This window comes from Bos taurus, chromosome 26 (assembly GCF_002263795.3).
Source record: "Bos taurus isolate L1 Dominette 01449 registration number 42190680 breed Hereford chromosome 26, ARS-UCD2.0, whole genome shotgun sequence".
Taxonomy (NCBI): domain Eukaryota; kingdom Metazoa; phylum Chordata; class Mammalia; order Artiodactyla; family Bovidae; genus Bos; species Bos taurus.
In genome coordinates, this window is record NC_037353.1 from 22,714,168 (window position 1) to 22,741,796 (window position 27,629).

Here is a 27,629-nt window from a genome sequence, read left to right on the forward strand (position 1 = left end):
GCAGAGGGCCCAGGTTCAATTACTGGTCAGGGAACTAGATCCCATATGCACCAAATAAGAGTTCAAATGCTGCAACAAAGACCTGGTGCAGCCAAAATAAATAAATGTTTTAAAAAAAAAAGAAAAAAAGGCAAAATGGAGAGGGGCAGAATAGGTATAGTGAATTAACAGGTACATACCATTATATACACTAAATAAACTACAAAGATATATCACATATCACAGAGAATATAGCCTATATTTTATATATTTTATAGTAACTATTTGTTGTTTAGTTACTCAATAGTGTCTGACTCTTTGTGACCCCATGGACTGTTGCCTATCCAGGCTCCTCTGCCCGTGGGATTCTCTAGGCAAGATTACTGGAGTGGGTTGCCATTTTCTTCTCCAATATAAATGGAGTATAATCTTTAAAATTTGTGAACCACTATGCTGTATACCTGAAACATATTGTAAATCAACTATACCACCAGTTTTTAATTAATTAAATTTTTTAAAAAAGACAAGTGAGGGAATTCCCTGAAGGTCCAGTGGTTAGGACTCTGGGCTTTCATAGCAGAGGGCCCAGGTGCAATCCCTGATTTGGAACTAAGATCTCACAAGCCATGTGGCCAATAAAAAAGACAAGTGATAACAAGAATTAGTAAGGATGTGAAGAAAAGGGAACTCTTATGTACTGCTAATGGGACTGTAAATCAGTGTAACCACTAAGGAAAACTGTATAAAGGTTCCTCAAAAAATTAAAAACAGAACTACCATATGATCCAGCAATCCTACTTGTAGGTATATATACAAAGAAGTGAAAATAGGATATCAAAGAGATATTTTCACTCCCATGTTCATTACAGCATTATTCACAGTAGCCAAGATACTACAAACACTATATGGCATCACTTACATGTGGAATCTTAAAAAAACAAGTCAAGCTCATAGAAAAAGAGAGTAGAAAAGTGGTTGTCAGGGGTTAGGGGATGGAGGAAATAGGGAGAGCTTGGTAAAAGGACACAAACTTTCAGATTGGCAAAATCTGAAGATCTAATGTAAAATATTAAAATGGTAACCATGTTGATAATACTATGTTGTATAGCTAAATTTGCTAAGAGAGTGGAACTTAAAAGTTCTCATCCCCTACAAAAAAGAAAAAGAAAAACACATGAGGTAACGGATGTGTTAATAGATAGGGGGAATTTTCTCACAATGTATATGCATATCAACTCACCTCAATAAAGCTAAAAAAAAATTTTTTAAGTATACACATTCAACTTTATTTTCTCAAATTCAGGCAAATAAAAGTAGAAAAAAAAAAATCCTACCACCTATCAACAATTAGAAATGAAAGTAACAAGAAACAAGAGTGATGGGGTGAGACGAAAGACAAAGGCAAAAAATGAAAACCGCGTTCAGCGTTTGTTTTGCAGCAAAAGTTGTAACAGAAGCATCGGCATCCCCAGCAGTGAGAGTGATACCACTCAATTCCTTCCCACAAACTACACGCAGCATGTAAGAATCAAGCCACCCAGTTCTGAACTGCGTCTGTGAGCATCTGTGCTTTATCTAAATTTACTCTGCATCCATTAGCAAGATGCAACCTAAGATATTTGCTTCTTTGCTTTATGCAATTTCAGCTCACAGAAGGTCGTGTAGGAAAGCTCTGCTTTCAGAGAACAGGGGAAATCTGTATTTTGGAATTTGACTATCAATTGAAAACAGATCCAATTTGCTACCACAGACTTGAAAATCAGTGGCACCTCCCAGTAATACTTTTGTACTAATACTGCTTGTATTACCTTGAAATGCTAATACCACAGGTGTTATATCAAAGTTTAAAGGAGAAACAGCAGAGCAAAGATGGTCATATCAAATATAGACAGTAGAGGGGCACAATTTTTTTACCCAAAATGAGTTCAACATTTGAGGCAAAACATCAAGTATTAATGAAGACTGTTTTTAGGTTAAGTTATTCCCTCAAGCACACTGAGCTGACATTAGAACCAATTCAGGTTGATACAAAGTTTATTGGGCAAAATTCTTAATTTCTTTTCTATTACCCTTTGCATAACTTCCAGTGATAAGATCTATACAGTAGAATGTTGTTGTTGTTGTTATCTTTTAAAGGAGAGAAATCTTAAATACCCAGCAAATTCCCAATTATTACACACTTGTCATTTTCTAACTGGGTGTGCCTGGCAGACACATAACAGTGAACAAATTCCAAGTTCACTTTCTCATTCATTTAGTCAACAAATATTTACTAAGCAGTAACCATGTCAGGCACTATGCTGGACATTTAATGGTGCACAAAACAGGCATGGTCCCAACCCTGATCCATGCAAGGTTCTTAGTGTCAACTCTTACTAATCTTAGGCAAACCTCATACTCCCCTGGCCTCAATTCCCTCATTTGTCAAATGATAACATGAGATGATTTTACCATTTTACATTTATGTCAGTGAGATATTCATAAAATATCTCATCTGAGCTTCACAAGTACCCTCAGTTTGGCAAGACAGGCATCACTGATCTCTGCGAAACCTTTTAAAATCTACCATTTCCATGATTCTACAACCATTCCCTATGGAGGACAAGCTGGAGTTTCGCAGCTTCTTACACGGAGGAAAGCATTTGACTATCTTTTATTTAGAGTTTCACAAATCCTAAAGATAATTTCTTAAGCAAAAGAACTAACAATTATGCTTTTTGTCAGGGAAAGAAAAACAACAACAACTACACTCACCCCTAAAGATTCAAGATTGTATTAATCAAGAAAACAAAGGAGGTGATGGACTTACCATCAGAGGAGGGTGGCGTGGTCCCAAGTGGTGTGGCTGGGGTTGTTGGAGCAGGACTGACAGGGGTTGTCACCAAGCCCATTTCTGGATGACTCTGAAAGAGAACACAGATAAGGATAAGAAAAGAGAAGACTGTGGGTATCCTCTGCTTAACGTTTCTGGTATTCCTGGCCTCATAAACAGAAAGCTCACTAAGGAGAGACTGCTTCTACATTTAGTTCCTATTTAGTACCTGATTACTGTTGATGCTTGCTAAACTCTAATAAGCTCTGCAGGCTAGTTTTCTTTAAGTAACTAAGTTCCCATTATGTAAGTTTACCTACAGAACCATATGAATAAAAAACTGGGGTAAACAAATACACAGAAATATTCCACACACAAAAAAGGGCACTTGTAGTCCTATCTGAATCTGAGAAGGGACTATTATCTGATCAACCCAAAACATATCTACAGACTATTCTGATGACCACATAAGTCAACTAGTAAGTGCAGGTGAGCCAATGGGATAACAGACACTATAAGAAGGGCTATGCAGAGGGCAGCCCTCCTTGTTCCACCAAAAACAAGAGTGTGTGGGGTGGGGAGGCAGAGACATGGGCGGAGACATCCACTAGGAACCAAAAGAGATGACTCCTCTTTCCCTTACCTTCCTTAGCCATCCTTGCCACATCAGCTCTTGAGAATCAGGCTTAGTGGTGGCTACTCCCTTCTCTTCCCCAATAGTTTTATCAGATTTTACCCTCCTCACTTTTTCCTTTAAAATCAATTACAGAATTTGGAGAGCTAACAAGGAACATCATGAGAATCATGGATAAAGCCTCATGTGATCAATAGTGAAAAATGAGAATTGCTAAACCAGCAAACCAGACCCCAAAACCAGCACAGCTTTTTGACCTTATTTTTTTTTGTTGCTGAAACTCAGTGGCTCCCATACATAACGACCCTTTGAGAAAAAAGCATAAGCACACTTTCCCTTAAAAAAAACTTCATACATAATTTAAACAGTCTGACTTTAAAAACACTTCATCAATTTTTAAAGACAGCTTTCATGGGCAGCACTTGAGTTCTCAGCCTATTTTAGTTCCTTCTGTACCAACAACTTAGGACATCCCTTAGGCAAGTGACCCAGTACTCAGGATTCTATGACTTCCTGCTTTCAATATTTGTTGACCTTTTTTTTTTTTTCTTTTTTTGGTTAACAGCGAACCTTATGCTGCACAGGATATTTTGTACTTTTCTTCTCTGGAAATGGATGAGATAATAACATAAGTGACGTGGCCTATTTTTTCTCTGGTCGTAATTCCAGAGAGGTTTAGGAAGCAGAAAGCCTGTTAAAAAAATCCATATGGGCAGATATTACTAAGGGATTTCCAGCGAGCAAAATGAAATAACCTCAACTCATTTGGGTTAGCAGAATCAGTCAACTGGTCAAGACCATTAACTTGGCATGTTACCAGTTCCATTTTAGCACCAGATGGAGACATAGATATTTGAGGAGAGCATGAAGCAAAGGCAACTGATGCAACTATTTAGTTACTAACTACGGCTCACCAATGCAAAGTAGGGTTTACATGAGCACACCCAGATAGGCTTTTCAATGGAGTGAATCTGTATGAAAGTCAGGGAGAAAAAGAACTGAAGTTTTTAATATAACCAACCTGGGCTAATACTGTGATAAAGTTGCGATTTAAATGAACAGCTTCATAAAGTGCCAGAAGGATGGCCTCGTTGGTTCTAAAGAAAAAGAGAGCAAATTGGAGAGTCTCTTATATAATGAAGAAGGTAAAAGAGTATAATCATCAAGATAAGATTTCACCCCAACTCCTCTTTATAAATCCCTTTGAGTTTCTAATGCTTCATTATTTCCTTTTTGGGCTTATATAAAGGAAATACAGTCAGCACTTTAATTCCTTAGATCTGTTCTTACCTACTTCACTATTTCCCCTTTTCACTTTTTCACCCCAATCCAGTTAAGTCCTTAACTGCCTCAGACACCAAGTCCTCTTTATTTCCTTTCAGAGATAGCTGGGAACAGTTTTACAACTTCTTAGAGCTCAATACATGCCAAGTCCCATTATTATTTAAAACTCAAGAAACATTTGACAATCATCAAAAAAGTTTGAATCTGCAGAGATAAAGTTTCACACTTTCATATCCAGTAAGAGAGTCCACACTTGAAGTTCAAGTCACCGCACGAGTTCATCAGGCACTTACTGTACTGAGATTTTCTCATGGGCATCTGCTATGAACATGCTGCCCACCTGTGGAAGAAAAGGGGAATTGCAGAGTTATAGCAGGGAAATGTGAGAGGAGCTCTGGGCCCTACAAAGCTTAATCAGTGAAAAAAACAAGCTGCAGCATGAGGGAATCCTGGCCCACCAGTCACACACAACAAAACCAGCTCACTTTGAAGATCTTAAAAGAATCATAAGTAATGAAACTCTCCTAAACTTTCTTTGCTTAAAGGGACTTAAAAAAAAAATCCCAGTACTTTTGTCCAGGTCTATGTGTTAGTGCAGTAACCACTGACAGCAAGTAAATGATAACTTAAACATCCTCATCACTTTGCCTCTGTCCTGGAAGCTGCTTATCTGAAACAAACTAACTCACAAAGAGCATTACAGAAAGCAGGCTGTTTATCCAGCACAGAGTTGTCTTGGGGGAATATTTGGGTTTCAGACCAGAACTATTAAATCAGTGGTCAGCAACCTTTTTAGCATCAGGGACTAGTTTCGTGGGAGACAATTTTTCTGTAGACCAGGGGATGGGGGGATGATTTCAGGATGATTCAAGTGCATTACATTTATTGTGCACATTTCTATTATTATTGTATCAGCTCCACCTCAGATCATTAGGCATTAGATCCCAGAAGCTGGGGATGCCTGGTCTAAAAGAAACCTACTATACATCTTTCCAGAGAAGGCAATGGCAAACCACTCCAGTACTCTTGCCTAGAAAATCCCATGGATGGAGGAGCCTGGTAGGCTGCTGTCCATGGGGTAGCTACGAGTCGGACAAGACTGAATGACTTCACTTTCACTTTTCACTTTCACACAATGGAGAAAGCAATGGCAACCCACTGCAGTGTTCTTGCCTGGAGAATCCCAGGGACAGCAGAGCCTGGTGGGCTGCCGTCTATGGGGTCGCACAGAGTTGGACACGACTGAAACGACTTAGCAGCAGCATATATCTTTCACATCATGAAATCTTTTGTTTGTGTCCTAGTCAGGGCAGTTGAATGAACAAATGGAATAGGTTGCCCTGATATATGGGATATCAGAGGCAGAGATAGATGCCCATCCTTCTAACACTGCCTTTTCCACCTATTTATTGATGCCCAAATCCATGCAGCCGGAGCTCCATTTATTTGGTACAAAACTTTTTCTTCTTGGCTAAAAGGCAAAGGTCCCTGGAAGCAATAGGATTATATCTAATGCATCTAATCAAATACTGATACAGCCCTCACACTGTTTCAACATCTGAGGGACTACCCATTTGTGCTTCAGAATTAAAGAGCTTATCGTGTCCTTTCCTTGAAAGTAGGTTCTGAGAATGAAAAAGGCAGAGGGGAAAAGTTGCCTTTTGAGGGGTGGGAATGGGGCAGGGCCTGTTGTTCCTTACAATGAACTCAAAATCTGTTTTGCCCTAGGGCTGATTACTTGAATACTAATACCCAAGAACCAGACTTTCTGAATCTGTCTAAATTCTGAGACCTTAGATTTACCTCTTAAAAATTAGTCCCAGATTATCTGGCCTAAAACGCCTACCATGCTAAGGTTGAGATACCTTGCTCAAGAGTCTTGCAAACTGAATCAGTAATTTTCCCAAACCATGGACCCCTCAGCCCAGATCCTAAACCTTTAGATGAGTGGCTTGGATCACTGCACCAATCCCTCAACTCCAGGACAAATGATGATGGGGTCACAGCAAACAGCCAAGGATCGCTTATGGTTGGACTCAGATCTAAAGCCTCTATGCTCGGTTCCATACCTGTCCTCAAACAGAGCCAACTGTCTCTTTTTTTTTTTTTTTCTAGTTCTTTTTTTTCAGAGACAATTCTTCAGGAAGCAGAAGTCTGGCTTAATATGAACCTTTCTTTTTTTTTTTGTAGCCTTAAAAAAATTGAATTAATTTGAGGAAAAAAAAAAAAAACCAGCCCCAGAGAAATCAGAGCTCTTCTTTGCCCTGCCTAACTTAGGTTTGGAAATCACTAGAAGAGATACAGCTCTCCAAAAAATCTGCTATGAGCAGCCTCTCTCCCCTCATGATGCCATTATCTCAAATATCTAAACTTCTGAGTCCAGACTTGTCTACCCCTATAGATCTCATATATTTTTGAGCAGGGGAGTGGGGAAAAAAAAAAGACAAGTAGGACTTACCATATTTGTTAAAGCAGAGAAAAAACCGCTCTGGTGTTCTTCTTCCTTGTCTTTATACTGCCTGAACAAAAATAACTAAATTCAACTTTAGTGTTATTTATCACATATGTTTTTGTCCTTAGCATACTAGGTAATCAGGGCAGCTCACTGGCAGAATTCACTGACTCCAGAAAACAAAAACGTTCTAACAACCGAGCCTCTGCAGTTTGCCTTGCAAGCTAAGAGGCACCCATCTGCTCTTGAGGTAGCGTACACCAAAATGCCCAGCTACTTCAGGAGAGACTTAGAAAGCAAGCTGCAAAAGTGTGAAATGCTCTAACATATGGTTGATCCAGTTATTTCCCAAACAGACTATTACTTGAAAAGTGTGACAGTAAAATTAAGGCTTGTGTAACAGTGAAAATCTTGTTTGTTTTTGAAGGAAAAGGAGGGGAATCTGTGAGCTCAACTATTTGTGGAGATGGGGACAGATTTGAAATTCCAACACTCAATTGTATGTGAGGAAAGTCTGGAAAGGAGTAAGAAAGATCCTGCCTGGCCCTTGCCAGGATTAGATACAATTCTGATTTCCATTCAATGAATACCAAATCCTCCCCATCCGCAGCAAGGGTGGGGGGAAAGCAAGCATCGAAGAAAAGAGCCCCCAGAATAGACAGGACTCTAGGAAACTGCAGTTGATTACTGATAAAAAAGAAATATCTGTCAAACGAGAATTCAGCGCTATCTCTTTTCTTCCTTTTTATAAGCATACAAAAAAAGCAGCACTTCACAACCTTTTTTTTTTAAATGATACATTGAGCTAAATGGAATAGCCTGCCTGTGGCTGGAAAATTTGTTAAAATGCTCTGCAACAAAATGTCAAAGGTTGCAAAAGAACGTTTAATGTTAAGAGCTGCTTAAACTAAAGATGAACACTAATGTGGTGGCTACTTTTCTCCTAGTGTTAGAACCCACCCCTGCTAAAGCCATCAAGTCAAGCTAGAGCAAATGCATCTGCCAGCAGATATACCTCTGAATACTCTTCTAGGATAGGTAAGGGATGTTTACCCAAGAACTCTTAACAAACCTGTTCCTGACTCAACCAGTTCAAATTCAGTTTCTGAATGCAGATGGACTTACCTGTTGTACTCAGATAAAGCTTGAGCAATCACAAGCCCCATTCCCTAGAGAGAAAAAAGACAGCATAGGTGAAATAAGGGCCTGATGATAATGCTATGACTAGACCACATAAAACACTAATGACAGTCCAAACCCAGCAAGTTCTACCTGAAAGTAGGCAACAAGGACAGAAACTCTGAGAGACCTGTCAAAGGATGAAAAGGAACTTCTCTGGAAGACTTCTCTGATCTAATTACATTATTTAATGTTTCTAGATATAATTAAAAGAGCAAGAGATGAAACAGACCAGCCCAGACCACTGACAATTTCACTGGGGTCTTTTTCACCTCAAAAGAGAAGACTAAGTTAGAATCTTTAAACAAAAAGCTCTCAGATGTCTCTAAAAACAACCCACAATAAAAGTAACAATGAGTCCCACCTTAAATGAAGGTACATACAAACAAGCCACTCTCTTTCAGACCACAGGAAAACAGTAGTGTAACAGAAAGAAGCATCCAATAAATATTAAAGTAACTTATCAACCTTCCCCCTAGAACCTGCTAAGCATATCACAAAGATCAATTAAAGCCACAAGAATGAATCATGTGTGCTTTTTCTTTCTTCATAAGAGAAATTAGAAGAACGAAGAGGGCAGACGGAAAGAGAATAAAACCAGATACCTGGTCATCTTCTTCCTCCCTATATTGAGAGATCAAGTTTTATTTTCCAAACCTTCAAGGATATATGTACCACATATTATATCATCCTCCACAGTTCAGCTTCACCAAGTCAGGCTGTAAATATAATCTGACTAGTTCTACAAGAAATCTCCCAACATTTAGTCATCTAAGCCTTTTTTTTTTAATTTTTAGTTTTATTGAGGTATAACTGTAAGATATTTAAAGTGATTTGACATACCATCTAAATCTTACTCTTAGAAATGTCACTTGACTCTGTAGGATAATCAAACTCAGCATACTAGAACATGAAGTATAACTGACCATTTCATCATAATTAGCAAGCAAATATCCCCTCAAACCTTCCTTCTATGATGAGAAAATAGAAAACCGCAGATAGCAGCACAATGTTCTAAAAAGAAATACCTATTCCCTCTTTACAGCCAGATTAAATTAACACAATAGTTTTCTACTCTCGGTTCTAAATATCCACTTAAAGTAAGGCCAACAAAGGCAAGTAATTAAAACACAAGAATCCAGATACTCACATTTAGAGTGGCTTCATCATCCACAATAGACAGCTTCACAATATAAGGATTCACAGACTGTAAACAAAAGGAGAGACTCCAGGTGAGTGTGACCTAGTTAAGAATCCATTAGTTATTTAACAAAGTTTTAACAAGATGCTCTCTCTAGAGTGATGTTCCTAATACCTATGCCCAACTATCTTGCCAGCTCACTTCCTCCATTTCCAGTAAATCTGTCAGTGTGCATGGCCATTTGCCAAGCACACAGAGAGAGACAGACAGACACACACACACATACCCCAAGCATGTGTATGTTTACATGCACACACACACACACACAATTCTACTCTACCTGCATTTTCCTCTAGGCTCAATCAGCTCAGGCCTATGTCTGCCTCTTCTCTCATTTTTCCCTCTTCTTTCTAGAAGTAAGTGAACACTCCACAACACTCACTTTGTCCTATCCTGACAATAATTTACTGAGTCCATAGGGACAGCTGTCATTTGGGGGGCATAAAAGCTCCCCTGACATAAGGCACAAATTTATAAGTTGCTAACTTATACTCTCATTCCAAAGGCTCCCTAACCATTCCACAGACAATATCCAAGGACTGATTCACCCACCCGTAAAACAAAGCCATCTTGGGGGTGGAAAGTGGCAGCTGCTTAACAGCCAGAGAGGCCATTTATGGATCCAATACCCAAATAACACTGCAGGGGAACTGAAAAGAAAGATGTAATTACCCAAACTACAATCTGGTCAGGACACTGGGATTTAATGATTGTCCCATCATTTAAAGCACTGGAAGATTTCTTGAGTTTTTCCAGATTCAATCTCAGCTGGGTAGCATATGGAAATGGACATATATTTAAACTCATTAAGCAACTGGGCCATCTCCTACCGGTGGGATGAGAACCAATGACCTGCTCACCTTGAAAACATCCCCCACATGGTATGTGAGGAAAGACCCTCTACAGCTCAGGAACAAACTCTAACCCAAGAAAAGCTAGAACAATAGTTCTTAGATTAACAGCTTTTACAGCAACCAAGAAAAGACATTACTGAGAAACTTGGAAATCCAACTAAAAGGCTAACCCCCATCTCCTCAGACTTTATTAATCAAGTTCCTGAGGTCATCTTTCTAATGTCAGTTGGGAATAGAGAAAGAGAAGCTTTGCCTTTTTTAACAGCCAAATGTTTATAAGGTTTTCTACAACCCAATTCAAGGAGGTAAAACCCACTCCATTCATTACTTGATCTAACAGATAAAGGCTCTCAATGCTTCTTCCTCTAACAACAATGCTGATGCGACAGACTTCAGATAAGATCCAAAGCAAGCAGATCCTTGGAAATGAAAATCAGCAGCAGGCTGACCTGGAGATACCATCAGGATGAGATCAAGAGTAGAAGAAGCAGGCCACTGTCTCTTGGCACAATTTTTGAAACTCCTACTTACTCACCTTCCCAAAAGTAGACTGTCTCAGGTACTAATAAGGACTACCTGATTACCAAGACATTGATTACCAAGACAAGATTACCAAGACATTACCAAACAACCATTGCATTAGCAACTGTTGAGGAAAAGAGGAAAGGTGGCAAAAATCAAGGGTTTAACTTCCAGCTCCTTCAGTTATTAATTGTGATGAGGTAGGCATGTTAATAAACCTAAGCTCAATTTTTTTCATCTGTAAAATGGGGAATAATATTTCCTTCCTTGGGGCTGCTACGAAATTTAAATCAAGTTAAATCCTCAGCACAGTATCTGGCATATAATAAGGACTCAATTATTGGTAGCTATATTTTTTCTCCTGACATTTTTATCACATTCAAAACAAGCTCTGTAAGGAAAAAAGAGAAAGAACAACTTAAAGCCAGACATAATAAACAATTTCGTAGTATCTAGGAAACATCATGTTCAGGGCAGCAGTTGGGGGCTGAGTCACTTCATTTCAGAAGACTTAGCCAACCCAGAAGGCCAAGATCTTAAAGCTGTGAAAATTTCTATCCCAGCAGACACTGATTTTCCTTAACACTATATACCTATTGTGCTGGTCATGTTTTAAAACTCAAGACAATCTACTTTTCATCAGCAAGTCAGAATTACAAACTTCACAGAATCACTCTAATAGAGTCCAGCATTTATTTGATCTAAACCATACTTAGAGTTGATTCTAAGAACTCATTGGAAAAGACTCTGATGCTGGGAGGGATTGGGGGCGGGAGGAGACGGAGACAACAGAGGATGAGAGGGCTGGATGGCATCACTGACTCGATGGACGTGAGTCTGAGTGAACTCTGGGAGTTGGTGATGGACAGGGAGGCCTGGCGTGCTGTGATTCATGGGGTCACAAAGAGTGGCACAAGACTGAGTTACTGAACTGAACTGAAACCATACTTAAAAAATTTCATTGCTCTTCCCTACATCTTTCCCCTCCCAACCTGATCTTCTAATCTCTTAAGATTAAGTGACTAAAATGAAGTGAGGAAGAACTACTCTCATTCCTTAAGTTCAACACCTAATTTGTCTTCTCTGTATTTAGCTGGACACGGAGCCTCTCTGGCACCCTCTGCACCTTTCTGGAAAGGTTACAACTTACCCCATTGGTCATGGGACCAAATGTGCTGGTAACTAAAATGTTGTTCTCCCAAGCACACCCTCTTGTATTTTGCATAAAACTTCTCCAGCTTTTGGTTTTGCTGTGTTCATCTGGAAATTCCTCACACTCCTGTCAAAAACGTTCCTGCTCCATGGTCACCAGGTTTCCTTAATGGTTTCTGGTGAGTGACTTATACCAAAAGCCGCAAAGCCCAGATAAATTATGCCTACCAGCTTGCCCTCACCTACTATATTAATTCTTCTGGGGTTTCTGACAGACCAGAGATGCATACCTCACTCTAGAAATATGATTTTCTCCAGCTCCATGGCCATGTCCAATTTTTCAAGCTGACATTTCAGAAAGTCTTACTGGGCTGAACCAGGGTTCTGTTCACATTCAGAGAAGCCAAGCCACTGGTCTCAGAGTGGCCTGCATCCAGCAGAATGTTCTGAAAATATTCATTACTGATGATGGTGCTTTAATATCACACATAACTCAACTCTCTTTAACTACCTTCAGCATTTTTCCTCAGCTATTTTTCTTGCTGTTGTAATAAGGCCCCAGAGGCAATTACACATGACAGAGATCAAAATGGCTACCATGCTGGCCCTTCCAGATCACCAGCAAAACAGGTGTAGGTGATAAATTACTTATTTATTAGTAGCTCCGTACACCATTCATCAGTTCCTCTGAGACAAAGAAAACAATCAGCTCCTGGAGTTTATAAAACATTAACATTGCTCCATATTCCAGTCCCTCTTTAAGTATTCCTTTCTCACAGAATCCCTTCTTTCAAATCCCTCTTTGTAAGAATAAGCTCCATATTTTATGTTACCCATCACTTTTAACATGGCAAGTAATCATATCAAAAATCGCTAAGTGAAGATCCAGAAGCTCAAAAATGAAAATATTCCCTCCAGTTGGCCCATTTGTCATAGTATTGAAAGAAGGTGAAAGTGAAGTCGCTCAGTCGTGTCTGACTCTTTGTGACTCCATGGACTGTAGCCCACCAGGCTTCTCCACCCATGGGGTTTTCCAGGCAAGAATACTGGAAGGGGTTGCCATTTCCCTCTCCAGGGGATCTTCCCCACCCAGGGATTGAACCCAGGTCTTCCACATTGAAGGCAGACACTTTACCCTCTGAGCCACCAGGGAATGAGAATGTCATAGCATTGCTGCTGCTGCTGCTGCTGCTAAGTCACTTCAGTCGTGTCTGACTCTGTGCAACCCCATAGACGGCAGCCCATCAGGCTCCACAGTCCCTGGGATTCTCCAGGCAAGAACACTGGAGTGGGTTGCTATTTCCTTCTCCAATGCATGAAAGTGAAAAGTGAAAGTGAAATCGCTCAGTCGTGTCCGACTCTTAGCGACCTCATGGACTGTAGCCTACCAGGCTCCTCCGTCCACAGGCTTTTCCAGGCAAGAGTACTGGAGTGGGGTGCCATTGCCTTCTCTGCATAGTATTGCTACTTATTAAATAAAGAAAGTCAAGTTGCCTCAATGCAGCTTCTGATTTCTGGCCTCAGTAAAGTAGTCCTAGTGTCCAGGACCCAGTACCAAGTACTCCCTGCTCCTGCAAAGCAACCCCCAATGAGGCTCTGGCCTTCCCTAAATGGTCCCCTTTCTTTTCAGTGTATTCTGCCTTTTGAGGGGAATCAAGTAAATGACCAACCCAAGTGTAAATCTTTGAGTTCAGCTCTTCATCTCAAAACCTATAAATCTGTCCCTAATTCAATGGCAAAAAGAACTCCAAAATTAATATGGATAAGGCTCTGTCTTCAACTTCCATCAAAATCAAAGAGTCCCCAGACCAACAGTGATATTTATACAAGTGGCCTGAGTGCATTATGGAAAACTAATATATAAGTTGAATATTTCAAAATAGATGCATTAGGTCAGTGGTTCACAATCCCCTGAGCATCACATTCAATAGGAGATCTTTAAAAAAAGATACCCAGGTCCCATCCCCTAAGAGATTCTGATTTGGTGTGCAAAGAGTAAGGCCCCAGAACTCCCCTGGTGGACCAGTGGTTAAGACTCTGCACTTCCACTGGGTGGGGGCATGGGTTTGATCCCTGGTCGGGGAACTAAGATCCTGCATGCCATACTGTATGGCTAAACAAATAAATAAATAAAGAGTATGACCCAGAAACATCTTTTTAAAAAAAATTCCTGGTAATTCTAATGACAAGCTGGGTTTGGGAACCACTACATTAAGAAAGATTTACTCACTTTATTGGAAGTTACACCACAGGATTCCTTTAAACAGCTATAACCTCTACCTCAGGAGTCTAACATAGGACTTTTAGAATTTAATTTATCAAAATTAATCTATATACCATTTACCAAGAAAATGTCTTCTACATTAAACAAAATTACTAGGAGTTGTCACATTTAGGAAGATTATAGAAAAACAGCAGCTGTCCATTAAGAGACTCACCTCGTATTTTCTATAGTTCACTAGCAAAGCCAAGAGGACGACAGCATCATACCCATGTTCCCTACGACTTGGCGGGTGGGAGAGTATCTGTAACCAGAACCACCAACAGTGAGAGTGCTTGGGGAAGCAATATATCCAAAAAAGAAAAAGGGAACAAGGGAACTGACCTACCTGTAAAATTGCTTCAAATATGCTGTTGATCATTACATATTCCAAGATAGTGTTCTGGCTGATGTTATCTGTCACCTGAATACAATAAAAGGCTATTTAAAGTCTATACTAAGACACTGATATCTCAGGTGTATCTCCTCACCTAGTATCTAAGACAAACAGAAATGTTAAAACATTCTACTAAATATTTAGTAGATCTTTCATAAGCATCCCCAAAGCCACCAGAGCCTGAAGAGACAAGACACTAGAAGGGTAACAAGTTAGCAAATTAAAACTTTCTAAATTTTTGACCTTCTCATTGTTTCTCTTATACCCTCACACAAGCATTTGCCTAATTTTCTTGGGTTTCATTTCCCAAATGCACAGAAAGTACTTTATGATCCACAAGTCTTCAAGAGAGTGAAGGGAAAGGAAACCACCTGAAATTAATGAATAACATCCTAGAAGGTACAGTCCAGCTTCCAGGTATAAAATCAAGGTCAGAACAAATAAAAATATTCAGAATCACAAAAATTATTTCCAAATGAGACCTGATGAGAAGGGCAATACAGAAGAGAGTACTTCTCCAGGACTGGTACAGGTTAAAAATGTCATCAGTTTCTCCAACGAGCAACTTTTAGGAAGCAGAAGTCCATACAACTAACTTCCTTCTACACAAACATAGCCGAGTGATGTAAAAGCCCAGTAAAGATATTTCTCTTTTTCTTTCTAACTTTGGGCTCAAGAGTTCAAATTTGCCCCTGCTGTTGATTCTCACCCTTGACAAAGAAACATATAGATGGGTCACTTACTGTCACTAAGCAGAGGAGAAGTTTCAGACATAAGCTCTTCAGACTTTCAGAACCTTCTGCACAAAGCAATGAATCCAAACTCTCCATGAGATTCTGACAAAGAGACCCATTAAGTATTAAACCATAACAAATAACATTTCCACTGTGTCTTTGCCATATTCTGGGTTATGTTACACAGGGTAAAGTGAGTAACGTTAAATGAAGCAACCATATCATTGCCTGAGGCCTAGGCCTTGCACGATTAGATGAAGAAAAGGAAGACTTCTAAGTCTAGCTATTTTGAGGAAAATGCTTTAGTACAACTGCACATAATAATAAAGAATCCACTATTCTACCAAATGAATGTTTGCAGACTATCACCCTCATACAAACCTTTAAGAATGAAGTAAATTTTTCAAAGATTAATAATGATTAAATAATATATTTACAAATTAAAAATAATAACCTAAATAAAATGAAATTCTATTAAATAAATTTTTAAAAACAAATGGTTAAGTTAAAGGTTAATAAAAATAGTTAAATAAGTATGTTTCATTATTTGATAAAGAAAGCATATCACTTGATGCAGGCACACTGAACAAATAACAAAGATAATATCACTAGTAGCTATTCACTGGCCATGTGCACTATCCAACAAAGCTGGCCCATATTAATCCTGGTCAAGTCTACTAACGAAGTGATTAGAGCTTATCACTTGTACTAACAACCAGCTGTCATACCAAATATAGTCAAAAGATGAAACCCTTAGATACTACAACAGAAAGAAGAAAAAAAGAAATTTTTTACATAGGAAAATGAATGGAGACTACAGATTTAGCATGCTGGAAGGTTGAGTGAATATTCAAAATAAGCCACTTCAATTCAACAAATATGTAGATTCTATGTGCCAAATTTTGTGTTTTCAAAGAAAATTAAAAAATAAGACAATGACCTTTGCTCTCAAGGCATTTTTAGTCTAATAGGACAGAAAAATAAGTAAACAGTTTTAACTTAATGATTACTATGACAGATATACATATGGAGGAAAGGAATTAGCTGTGATGTTACCTATTTCAGGACTCTTAAGGGACAGGTTGTACTTTGAAAAATCAGTAGGAATTAATTAAAACTTCAGGAGGAAAGGAATTCTAGACAGACATCAGCATGATCAAACACACAAGGAATGAAAACGGTCCTGGGTGTGCAGCTGGAATACAAGCAGTTTGTTATTATGGAAGGGTGAGGCATAGTGATGAGAGATGCAATTTGAGAAATAAATAGAAAGAAGATCATAAAAGTTATATAAGGCTAATAAGGAAGTTTGGTCTTTACCCTTTCAGTGATAGGAAACTAATACAGGGTTTTAACCAAGATTTGAGTGTTAAGATACATCACTCTGTTGTCAGTGTGGATGACAGATTTAAAGATGTTAGGTCTGGAGGAAGGGAGAAAAATGAAAACTAATCTAACAGTTTTCTGAGGATGGTTGCCATGTCGGATTTGCCTTGCATCCCCAGTGCCTGGCACACAGGAGCCTAATAAATGTTTGTCAAAAGAATGAAGGCAGTTCAGTGGTTAAGACTCCACACTTCCAATGCAGGAGACAAAGGTTCAATCCCTAGACAAGGCACTAAGATCCCATATGCCACGCAGTATGGCCAAAAAAAAAAAAAAAAAAAGACTCCAGGTACTAAATCTTTGTACACTAATTGCATATTCATAACTTTTTAAAAATCATCTATTCACTATAAGGATTCTTTTGCATGTGTTGTGCTGTGCTTAGTCACTCAGTTGTGTCTGACTCTTTGTGACCCCAGGGTCACAAAGACTACTCTTTGTAGTCCGCCAGGCTCCTCCGTCCATGGGGATTCTCCAGGCAAAAACACTGGAGTGGGTTGCCAAGCCCTCCTCCAGGGGATCTTCCCAACCCAGGGATCAAACCCAGGTCTTCCAGGTTGCAGGTGGATTCTTTACCATCTGAGCCACTAGGGAACCCCATTCTTTCACATAGAGATTTATTTTAAATTTAGTGAATGAGAGAATACGAGTTCTTCAAAGTTCATGTGAACAACATTCATTCAAGATAGTGACAGTATTACAAATCAGATATCTGATAAGGGATGTGTACCCAAAATATGTAAAGAACTCTTACCAACAATAAAAAGACAAATAATTCAACCTACAAATGGGCAAAGAATTTGAATAGATATTTCACACACACACACAAAAACACATACACACTGCTGGGGAAAATGTAAAATGGTATCGCCACTTCGATAAATAGTTTGGAATCTCCTCAAAATGTTAAGCATAGAATTACCGTATGATCCAGCAATTCTCCTAGGTATATACCTAAGAGGATTAAAAACATATGTCCACATTTACATGCACTTCATAGCAGCATTATTCATAGCAGCCAAAATGCTGAAACATCTCAAATGTCTATCAACTGACGAATGGATAAGTAAAATAATATGATACTTTCATACAGTAGAATACTAAGCAGCAAAAAAAAGGAATGAAGTACATGCTACAACATGGATGAACCTTGAAAACATTATGCTAAGTGAAAGAAGCCAGACACAAAAGACTACATATGATTCCATTTATATGAAAAGTACAGTCGAGGTGAACCTATCGAGATATAAAACATATTAATGGTTGCCAGAGGCTGCAGAGAAGAAAAAATAGGGAATGACTGATAATGGGCACATGTTTTCTTTTTGGGGTGATGAAAATGTTCTGAATTAACAGTGGTGATGGTTGTGCAACTCCATGAATATACTAAAAACTACTGGTTATACACCATAAAAGGATGAACTGTATGACGTGTGAATTACATACTGATAACACTATTTCTCAAAAGGCATCAAACAGTAGAAACAAAAATTCTGATAAAGTCACTGTGTTAAATAAGAAAACTTAAAAGTTTAGAACTAAAGTATCCTTGTGTATTAATTTGTTACCTTCTATTTAAATTCTTACATGCTTTTAAGAATGTATGATCATGATGTAAATCACAAGCTGCTCAGTCTTTATCCTACATGGAAAGGAAGCCTCAATACAAATCTGAACTTCAAATTTTCCTTTATTAAAGGATAAACCAAATCTGTAAAAATATCCAAATTCAAGGCCAATTCAATCATCTATGTCTATCTGAGTTAAATGTCTAAAACATTTAACTGTCTGCAGATGGTATTCCTCAACAGCTGTCAGAAGCAGACACCCACAGGCACATCTGCAGCTTATGCCTCACCTTCATGCACAGCTCCGCCTTGTCAAAGCCCATCAGCATGTTGATAATGTCAAACCCAGAGGTAGACTTATTCTTTTGATGGACTCCTCGAATGAGTGCACACAAGGTCTGCAGAGATGAGAGAAAGAATTCTTTCTAGAAAGAAAGTCTCAAAATGCGAAGGGCATTGGATCAGTAGCCTCACACTACAACCTCAGAACCTTCTCTTCATATAGCTGACAATCAACTGCTCTATGCTCTGAGCTCCAGAATGCAGTCAGGGTCTTAATATGTGCAAAATCTAGAAATTAAAAGACAAATAGCATCTGAAACTGTCATCTTTTTTATTCTTTTCTGGCCATCCACTTTTTAAAAATAACACTGCAGACAAAGATTGGAAGGTGATTTTCAAAAATAAGAAACCATTTTTGAGCTTGAATCATAGGGTTGATAGAGCTTTCCCTTATTTAAAATTAATTTTAGAATTTACATAATAGCTTATCACCTTTAGTAATTATTTTTAATAACTATAGAAGACCCTGTATGATAACAACTGATCAATTTAAATCTTAAAAATTCATTACAATCCCCATCCACTACTTACTAACTGTGTGAGCCTGGACAAATCAGTTAACTTTTCAGTGCTTCATTTTTCTCATCTATACAATGGGATAATAATAGCATTAATCTCATAAGGATGATGTGAAGACTATGTGAATTAGTACTGTAAAGCACTTAGAATAGTCCTTGGAACTGTGTTAAAATTCCTGGAATAGCCTGGAACTTAACTTTGTTAAAGCTCAATAAATATCAATTATTACAATACATACTATAATTCTATGGTTCACCAAGTGACTTAATGTCAATATATTTCCACTGAACTAAAAAGTTTACAATTCATGCCCCCACAGCAAGTCACTGTAATTACAGGAAGTACAATTTCCAACTTTCATTTCAATTTGCAGTGAAGAGGTCCTGACAACTATGATGCTCCAAATATAGAATTTACTGTCCAAAAGTTAAGAAAGATACAGGATAAACATGGTCCTTCTTTCTGGGGCATCAGCTCAAAAGATAATTTCTACATTCTACAAATGAGAAAATTGGAGGTCACAAACTGATCTGCCCAACTTGTAAGTTAGAAACTTAAACCCGATCTATCAAAAGTTCCAATAAAATTCTTTACACTGTCATGACTTCTTCATATTCTAAGCTTGTCAATCACTACCCCAGGTACTCAGCTCAATCTAGGCTACACTGGAGCTACTAAACTATAAACTTTAGAAATTTTGCCCCTTATTCTTTCAAAAAAAATTTACTTCTAGAATGCTACCTGCCAGGCACTGATGTACACACCAGGAACGAAGTATTGAATAAAACCATCTTTACCCTCAAGAAGACTATAATGTATCCCACCACCTCAGTGTTAGGCATAACAGTAATTCAAGAAATAATTATTCATGAATCTTCCGCATGATAATGCCACTTAGCATTAAGAACAATGATTCTAAAAACAAGAGTTACCGACCCTTTTGAGAATCTGATGAAAGCCCTCTCTCCAAAAAAATGTACATATACACATAATGTACATATACACATAAAATATTACATAAAACTACAGGGAGTCAAGGACCTTCTGAAACCTCAGAATAAGAACTCTTGGTCTAGTGAGAAAATACTGTTTATATAAAAAAACAATATTTATTTAATTAAGAAAGTCTTATGATTTTTGCTGTAGACTAAGCATCCTTTCTGGAGTTTCTTCTCTCTTTTACTTTCCTTCAAGTAATAATAAAAATTCTGTCAAACAATCCACCTTGGCATTAGATCAAATTATACAAATGGACAAGATTACTCCTATAGGTGTCCATTTGCTTAACCAGGAAGATAGCTAAATCAAATATAGCATAGATGTTTGGTTAAAGAAATAAAGGGAAAAAAGCCTCAAGCCTAAGGGTAATTTTAGGTTCCTCAAGTTCCAATAGATGTATTACAGTTTATAAACAAGACTTCCCCAGTCTCCCAGCCATGTACCTGCAATGCATTAACCACTCGAATTGGATGTTCCTCTCCCAGAGCCTGGATGCAGTGTTGAAATAAGCAATTAATATTGTCCTTGATTTTCATTAACTCCTCACCATCAAGAGATTCCAACTTGCCTTCCAGGTATTCTAAATTCACCTAACATGGAAACAATAAGGGCCTGAGTACATTTTTAGTGTAGCGCCTAGAACATATGTGAAGGCAATCTCAGTTACCAGGAAAATCCACAGAGGCCACCAAGTCTTACCTTCATGAGGAAGAGCTCCTCCCAAAACCGAGGACTGCACTTACTAGGGTCCTCTGTCTGAAACCAGAAGATAAGTAGATTCAGTATACCCAGCTAACACCAAAGCATTAAGAACACATTTGAAAGAGTCACTACATGTCTTTCACAGGGTCAATCTTACCTCTCACAATTAACTCTGAAAATGCTTGGTCACTCCAAACAGCTGTAACGGGGAACAATTTTTGGGGGGTTCCCCAAATGGAAGACATTGTACATGGATACATATTCCCTGTACCAGAAGTTAAATAACTCAAAGAATCTCCCTCAAATCTTCCTCTTCTTAACGAGAAGTGAAGAACCAGTTATATTCTGATACATCCCCACTGTACTTTTATGGGTGCTCAGTTTTCAAGCCCATTCACATACATGAAATACAACAGCCCGGTGAGCCAGGTAGGGTAAATATTATCACTGTTCTCCTTTTAGGAAAGAAAGTCCACAGAATTACACAAGATATGCAACTCCTTTTACAAGAATAACATGTTTTACATGTTTACATGTACTACTTATGACCAAGATTTCAGAAATTAAGTACATATGCAGGGTATCTAATTACTCTAAACTTCCATGATAGGTTATATTTTACAACACCGGCCTAGACCATGGTCAATACAGTTCTGAAGACCCAAAAAAATCCCCAATCTAATTGCTAATAATTCCTTAGTCATCTCATAGAGTTGGAGGATGAGACAATCTAACTAAGCAATTGTTCTATCCACTAACAACTTGAGACAGAATGTAACAGTGCATCTTTTTAAAATATCTGGACCATAGAATTCTAGGGCCAAAGGGAACTTCAAGGGACATCTAGGATAGAAAGGTCCTTAAGTCAAATCATAAGGACGACAACTCTTAAATATATTCAGAAACAGCCATCCTCTTTCAATTGTTTTATCCAGCTAGAGGCAACAATCTATAAGAACAACATAATAACAATCTATATTAATTAACACATGATCATAATTTCTACGAGAAAGCTTACTCTCACCGTTGTTCTCTTTTTCCCTCTGAAGAACTAGACAGTAGCAGGCAGAGGTGAGATTAATTCTCATTTTGGAACAAGAAACTAAGGAGTCAATCTGTGAAAAATGTCAGAGCTCCAGGCCTTACCATGAAGATCTCATCATACATCAGCACCACTTTTTCCTTCAATGGTTTTTTGGAGGCTGAAGATTTCCGGAGCAAACCCCCTCGTTTCTCTACCTGTGCCATGGTGAGAGAATCTGTCAAAAGAAAGCCACAGTTAGTGCCAGAAATGCTAAGATGTTGGAGAGGCTATTGAACTACCTCTTGATGGGAAATTTTTTAGGAAGAAGAAATGATAAATAACCATGCTATAGATTTTGTGCATTTGTCCAACATCCCCTCCTCTGACCAGGTAATTTCAAGGTTTAAATCATAACTTGGTCTACAGCAAAACACATTTTACATCCTTAAAACATGCCAGTGGACAAGACTTAAAGAAGATCCAAAACCAAGCAGGAAAGTGTAACTAGCTCCATCTGTAATAGGTCTTGTCATATATTTGAGGTTGATGGAGGAAAGGCTGCAAAGCACACACTGCCCACAGACTAATGGTGAAGTTAAATTTCAAATATTGATCGAGCTTAAGACCATTAAGGCAGGAAGTGTGCTGCAGACTGATGTGCTCCATTGATTTCCCCAAAGTAAGTAGGTCCTCCTCACTGCAAAGTACTTGGCCTTCACTGCCACATAAATCACACTGGACTTGACTGTCTTCAGAAATTCCTCTGCAAAGAAACCCAAGGCAGAAAACAGTAGTTAAAAGACCAAAAATTAAATTAATTTCAAAATAACCAAATATAACTCCCTTCAAATTTAATTCTATATATACATATATATAACTTCAGTGTATTTTTTAACTCTCTATAAAAGCAGTTCCACAAATCATGCCCAAATTTTCCCATCTTGCCTCAAGGAATCCTCAATTTTTTCCAAGTGAGAACTTGAAATGCCACAGGTCTCCACATGGATTTACACACATTCTCTCACTTCCCAAATTTTTTCTTCTGTTGACAAAATTCCTCTCTTTCCCTTAAATCTTAGGCTTTAGTTGTGAAACTTAATTTTATCCAATGGCAAGTATGGATGGTAGTGAGGAGACTGATTTCACTTTCAGACAAATCCAAAGCAGCAGAAAATTAATCTTGTTCAATGACATTTGGAAAATATACACTATGTTTCAAATCAAAATCAAAACTTTAAGGAAGAGATGAATCTAACAGCATAAAAGACTCTGTCTCAGATATCATCTTTCTCTAATACATACAGCCCCAAAGGAGATGCATTTTTGAGCTCTAAAAGCACAGAAAATTTCCTCACTAGATGTTATGCATCCTTAGCACAGGGACTGTATCTTATACCTTATTCATAAGCACTTGGTTAGCAGTAAATGCTCAGTATATGCTTGTCACTGAGAAATCCTACGTCTAACCTAAAATTTTAATTAGACCTATCTCTATCAAACGCTCACTAAGACCTCTTATTCCTTTATGATCCAGAGAAAACTGAAGAAAAAAATAACAACAACAAAAAAAGAGAAGATTCTTTCAGGCAATTTACACTATATTGATCATGGCTTTGCCTTAAAGCATGAAATAGAGGCTCCATTCAAAACATTCCTGTGTCTTTTAAATAGGTTGTCAAGAGGAAGATGTCCTTATGGGGGAAAATAAATTGGAAATCAAGAGGATCCTATTAAAATAAATCAAAAGCAATGCAATTCTAAGCTTAGTGGATATAGATCTTTCATGTGCTCAGCTTCAACCAGTTGATTAACAGGAATAGTGGGAACCAAAGTGCCTGGATGTGAAAAGCACATGTTTACAAACATCTCCTTCTGAGGATTTATAATTAGGTTACAGCTAATCAATGTCCAACCCAAATCTAATAAACTCACTTTCTCTATTTCAGAATCAATACTTTCTAATAAGCAAAAGGGAATAGGAGAGGAAGGAAAAACAATTTCAACCGAAAGTACCAAATTTCCTAAGAAATTAAATTCTTTTCATCACTCTCCTTTCATCTGGAGCAGGGGGAAATTCAACGAAGGGCCTCAACTCATTATTCTCTGTCATCATCACAGGCACCTGGAATTTACCACCCAAGCTGTCTGAAGTGTGACTGGAAACTGACAACATAAAAGTCTGCTCCTTTTGCCAGCACCTCTACCCAATGAGCACAACAAAGAAGGGTATCTAGAATGCAAACTAGAAGAAGTGTAGAACTCTTAAAAAAAGTCTTTCTGGGGTCTCAGAAAACGAAGCCTGTGCTCTCAAATTTGAAAGTAAAATATCTGACTGGTAGAACAGTAAATTGCAGTACATCAGTAATGTAAGTGTAATCTGTTTATATCCTCCCAGTGTCTCTTTCCTCTTTCACAATCTTCCCCTATTGTAGAGAGAACCAGTAGCAGCTGAGCAGCAGCCAGACATAACGGAACAAACAACCAGCAGAACTGAGACTAGAACACAGCTCTCCCAACCAACTAGATGACACTGAGTAAATCATTGTGCTTCTCAGTTTCCTTACAAGTAAAACTAGAGGACTGGACTAGACATATTATCTAATGATTCTCTCAGCATCCCTGAAATACCACAAGCACAAAAGGAACACCTAAATACTGTAAAGCTCTAACTGAGGCACTAAGGAGTTACAAAAGGGAAACTCCGAACTGGATCCTCTAGGAGCTCAAATCTATTAGCAGAGACAGGCACAGAACAACCCATGAAGTGTTAAGTCGCTCAGTCCCATCCCACTCTTTGTGACCCATGGACTGTGGCCCACCAGGCTTCTCTGCCCATGGAATTTTCAGACACGAATACCAGAGTGGGTTGCCATGCTCTTCTCCAGGGGATCTTCCTGACCCAGCACCCAACCCAAGTCTCACACTGCAGGCAGATTCTTTACCATCTGAGCCACCAGAACCCAAAGCACAAGGTAAACTGTGAGAAATAAATAGAGTTAAAGTACAAAGCAAATGCTGTGGACTACAAGGAACAGAAAGAAGCATTCTATGACTACACTATGATCTCTGTTGGTCTGGGCTTTTAAATCCTTCTAGTGAAGAAGCAAATACAGCAAAGCCACAGCAATCCTTTTCTGTGAGAAATGTCATCTTAGGCGTGAACACAGTTTCTGAGAAACAAGATATAGTAGACAAAGTAATAAAAAATAATCAGGCAACTTTTCAATGCTAATTTCACCTACCACCAAACTTAGGAATGGCTTCAAATCCCCCAAACTCAATGGTAAATCAATGAAGTCTTTCATTCCTAAACCTCAGGAACTGCTGGTCCCATGACCTGCATACAACTTCTCTCTGAAAGACCCAAGTCATACAATAAGAACTATATCTTAAAGCAATCCAGCTACAGACTTCTTAAATGCATGTCACTTCACACCCCTACAGTATAAAACAATTAAATATCAAGATTTTAAAACCTAAAGTCAAATACTTCCAGTGTTTCACAGGCAAGGAATGTTAGTTACACTTAACAAGTTACTCATTTATTTTATTGTCTTCTTAAGCACAATATATGCCAACTCCAGTATCAGAAAATTAACTTAATAGAAATTCACTCTGATTTCCAAAGTGATCAGTTAATCTATTAAAGTCTTGGTATTGTATCTATATGAGATGATGAAGGTGAGGTAATCATTTCACAATATACATAAATCAAACCATCACGTTGTACACCTTAAACTTACACAGTGATGTATGTCAATTATTTCTCAATAAAACTGGGAAAAATATCTAAAAAAGTCTTTGGTCTTGGTCCCGACTATTATACACTCATTCTATAAGTTTCCTTTCTCTTCCTGGCTTCAATTTGCCAATATGCGTTGGACTGCAAGAAGGCTGAGAGCCAAAGAATTGATGCCTTCGAGTTGTGGTGCTGGAGAAGACTCTTAAAAAGTATTTTGGACTACAAGGAGATCAAACCAGTCAATCTTAAAGTTAATCAACCTTGAATATTCATTGGAAGGACTAATGCTGAAGCTGAAGCTCTACTATTTTGGCTACCTGATGCAAAGAGCCAACTCACTGGAAAAGACCCTGATGCTGGGAAAGACTGAAGGAAGGAGGAGAAGAAGGTGGCAGAGGAGATGATTAGATAGCATCACTGATTCGTGTGTGCCCGCATGCTCAGTCACTTCAGTTGTGTCCGACTCTGCGCAACCCTCTGGACTACAGCATACCAGGCTCCTCTATCCATGGAATTCTCCAGGCAAGAATACTGGAGTGGGTTGCCATGCCCTTCTCTAGGGGATCTTCTAGACTTAGGGATAGAACCTGCATTTCTTACGTCTACCTGCATTGGCAGGCGGGTTCTTTACCACTAGCACCATCTGGGAAGCCCAGCATCACTGGCTCAATGGACATGAATTTGAGCAAACTCTGGGAGACAGTGAAAGACAGGGAAGACTGGCATGCTACAGTCCATGTGGTCGCAAAGAGTTGGACATGACTTAGTGACTGAACAACAAACAACAGCAAAAGCCATGGCAAGAAGCCATGGCAAGAATGTACAGAAAAGGGAACCCCTGTGCACTGCTGGTGGGGATGTAAATTGGTACAGCCACTACAGAAAATAGTATGGATGTTCCTCAAGTACTAAAAATAAAACTACCATATGACCCTGCACTCCCACTTCCATATATATCTGAAGAAAATAAAGTCACTATCTTGAAGAGATCCACTCTCATGTTCACTGCAGCATTATTCACAATTAAAAAAAAAAAAAAAAAAACATGGAAATAACCTAAGTGTCCATCACTGGACAAATGGAAAAAGAAAAGGTGGTATATACATACAGTGGAATATTATTCAGCCATAAAAAAGAAGGCAATCTTGCCATTTGCAACCACACAGATGAATCTTGAGGGCAGTATGCTAAATAAAATGTCAGATAAAGACAAATATTGTTTGTTGCATGTGGAATCTAAAAAAGCAAAACAAACAGAAATTGAGTAGATTAGATGGTGGTTGCACAAGGGATGGGGAATGGGGCAAATGAAGATATGCTGGTCAAAGGGTACAAACTTCTAGTTATAAGACAAATAAGTTCTGGGAATCTAACATAAAACCTGGTGACTATAGTTAACAATACTGTATTATATATCTAAAAGTTGCTACATTAAATCTTAAATGTTCTCACCACCAAAAAGAAAAAAAAGTGACCATGTGAGGTAATGGATGTGTTAACTAACTTTATCATTGGTAATGATTTCACAATCATATTGTATACCTTAAAGTTATACAGTGTTAAATATAAATTGTGTGTGTGTGTGTGTGTGTGTGTGTGTGTTAGTCACTCAGTCATGTGTGACTCTGTAGGACCCCTTGCACTGTAGTCTGCCAGGCTCCTCTGTCCATGGGATCCTCAAGGCAAGAATATTGGAGTGGGTTGCCATTCCCTTTGCCAAGGGATCTTCCCAACCTGGGAATTGAACACAGGTTTCCTGCCCTGTAAGCAGATTCTTTACCATCTGAGCTGAAAAATCATATCTCAAAAAAATAGGAAGAGGGTATGGAATGGCTCTCTATAGGCTTTCAGGGTAATGATCTGGAGTTTTAGGTTCATACTTGTAAT

General features: G+C 38.5%; 1 protein-coding gene across 9 annotated transcripts in view; it reads right to left on the bottom strand.

Annotated features, from left to right (window-relative positions):
- The window catches only part of ARMH3 (armadillo like helical domain containing 3), a 177,790-nt gene that overhangs the window by 142,609 nt on the left and 7,552 nt on the right, over positions 1-27,629 (bottom strand). For 7 of the 9 annotated variants that reach the window (XR_003032881.2, XM_002698448.6, XM_005225684.5 and 4 more), the window contains 13 exons: positions 22,123-22,235; positions 20,974-21,030; positions 20,718-20,864; positions 18,705-18,812; positions 15,470-15,562; positions 14,679-14,753; positions 14,508-14,594; positions 9,491-9,547; positions 8,287-8,330; positions 7,168-7,228; positions 5,003-5,049; positions 4,447-4,522; positions 2,789-2,882 (listed from right to left, as the gene is read on the bottom strand). Coding sequence is in view for 8 of the 9 variants with exons in the window: in XM_002698448.6 (XP_002698494.1) it covers positions 2,789-2,882; positions 4,447-4,522; positions 5,003-5,049; positions 7,168-7,228; positions 8,287-8,330; positions 9,491-9,547; positions 14,508-14,594; positions 14,679-14,753; positions 15,470-15,562; positions 18,705-18,812; positions 20,718-20,864; positions 20,974-21,030; positions 22,123-22,224 (1,048 nt within the window). In the remaining variant the exon portion in view is untranslated. Of the gene's footprint in view, positions 1-2,788; positions 2,883-4,446; positions 4,523-5,002; positions 5,050-7,167; positions 7,229-8,286; positions 8,331-9,490; positions 9,548-14,507; positions 14,595-14,678; positions 14,754-15,469; positions 15,563-18,704; positions 18,813-20,717; positions 20,865-20,973; positions 21,031-22,122; positions 22,236-22,698; positions 26,246-27,629 lie in introns of those variants that run through there. The other 2 variants (XM_010819999.4, XM_010820002.4) reach the window with 2 other exon arrangements.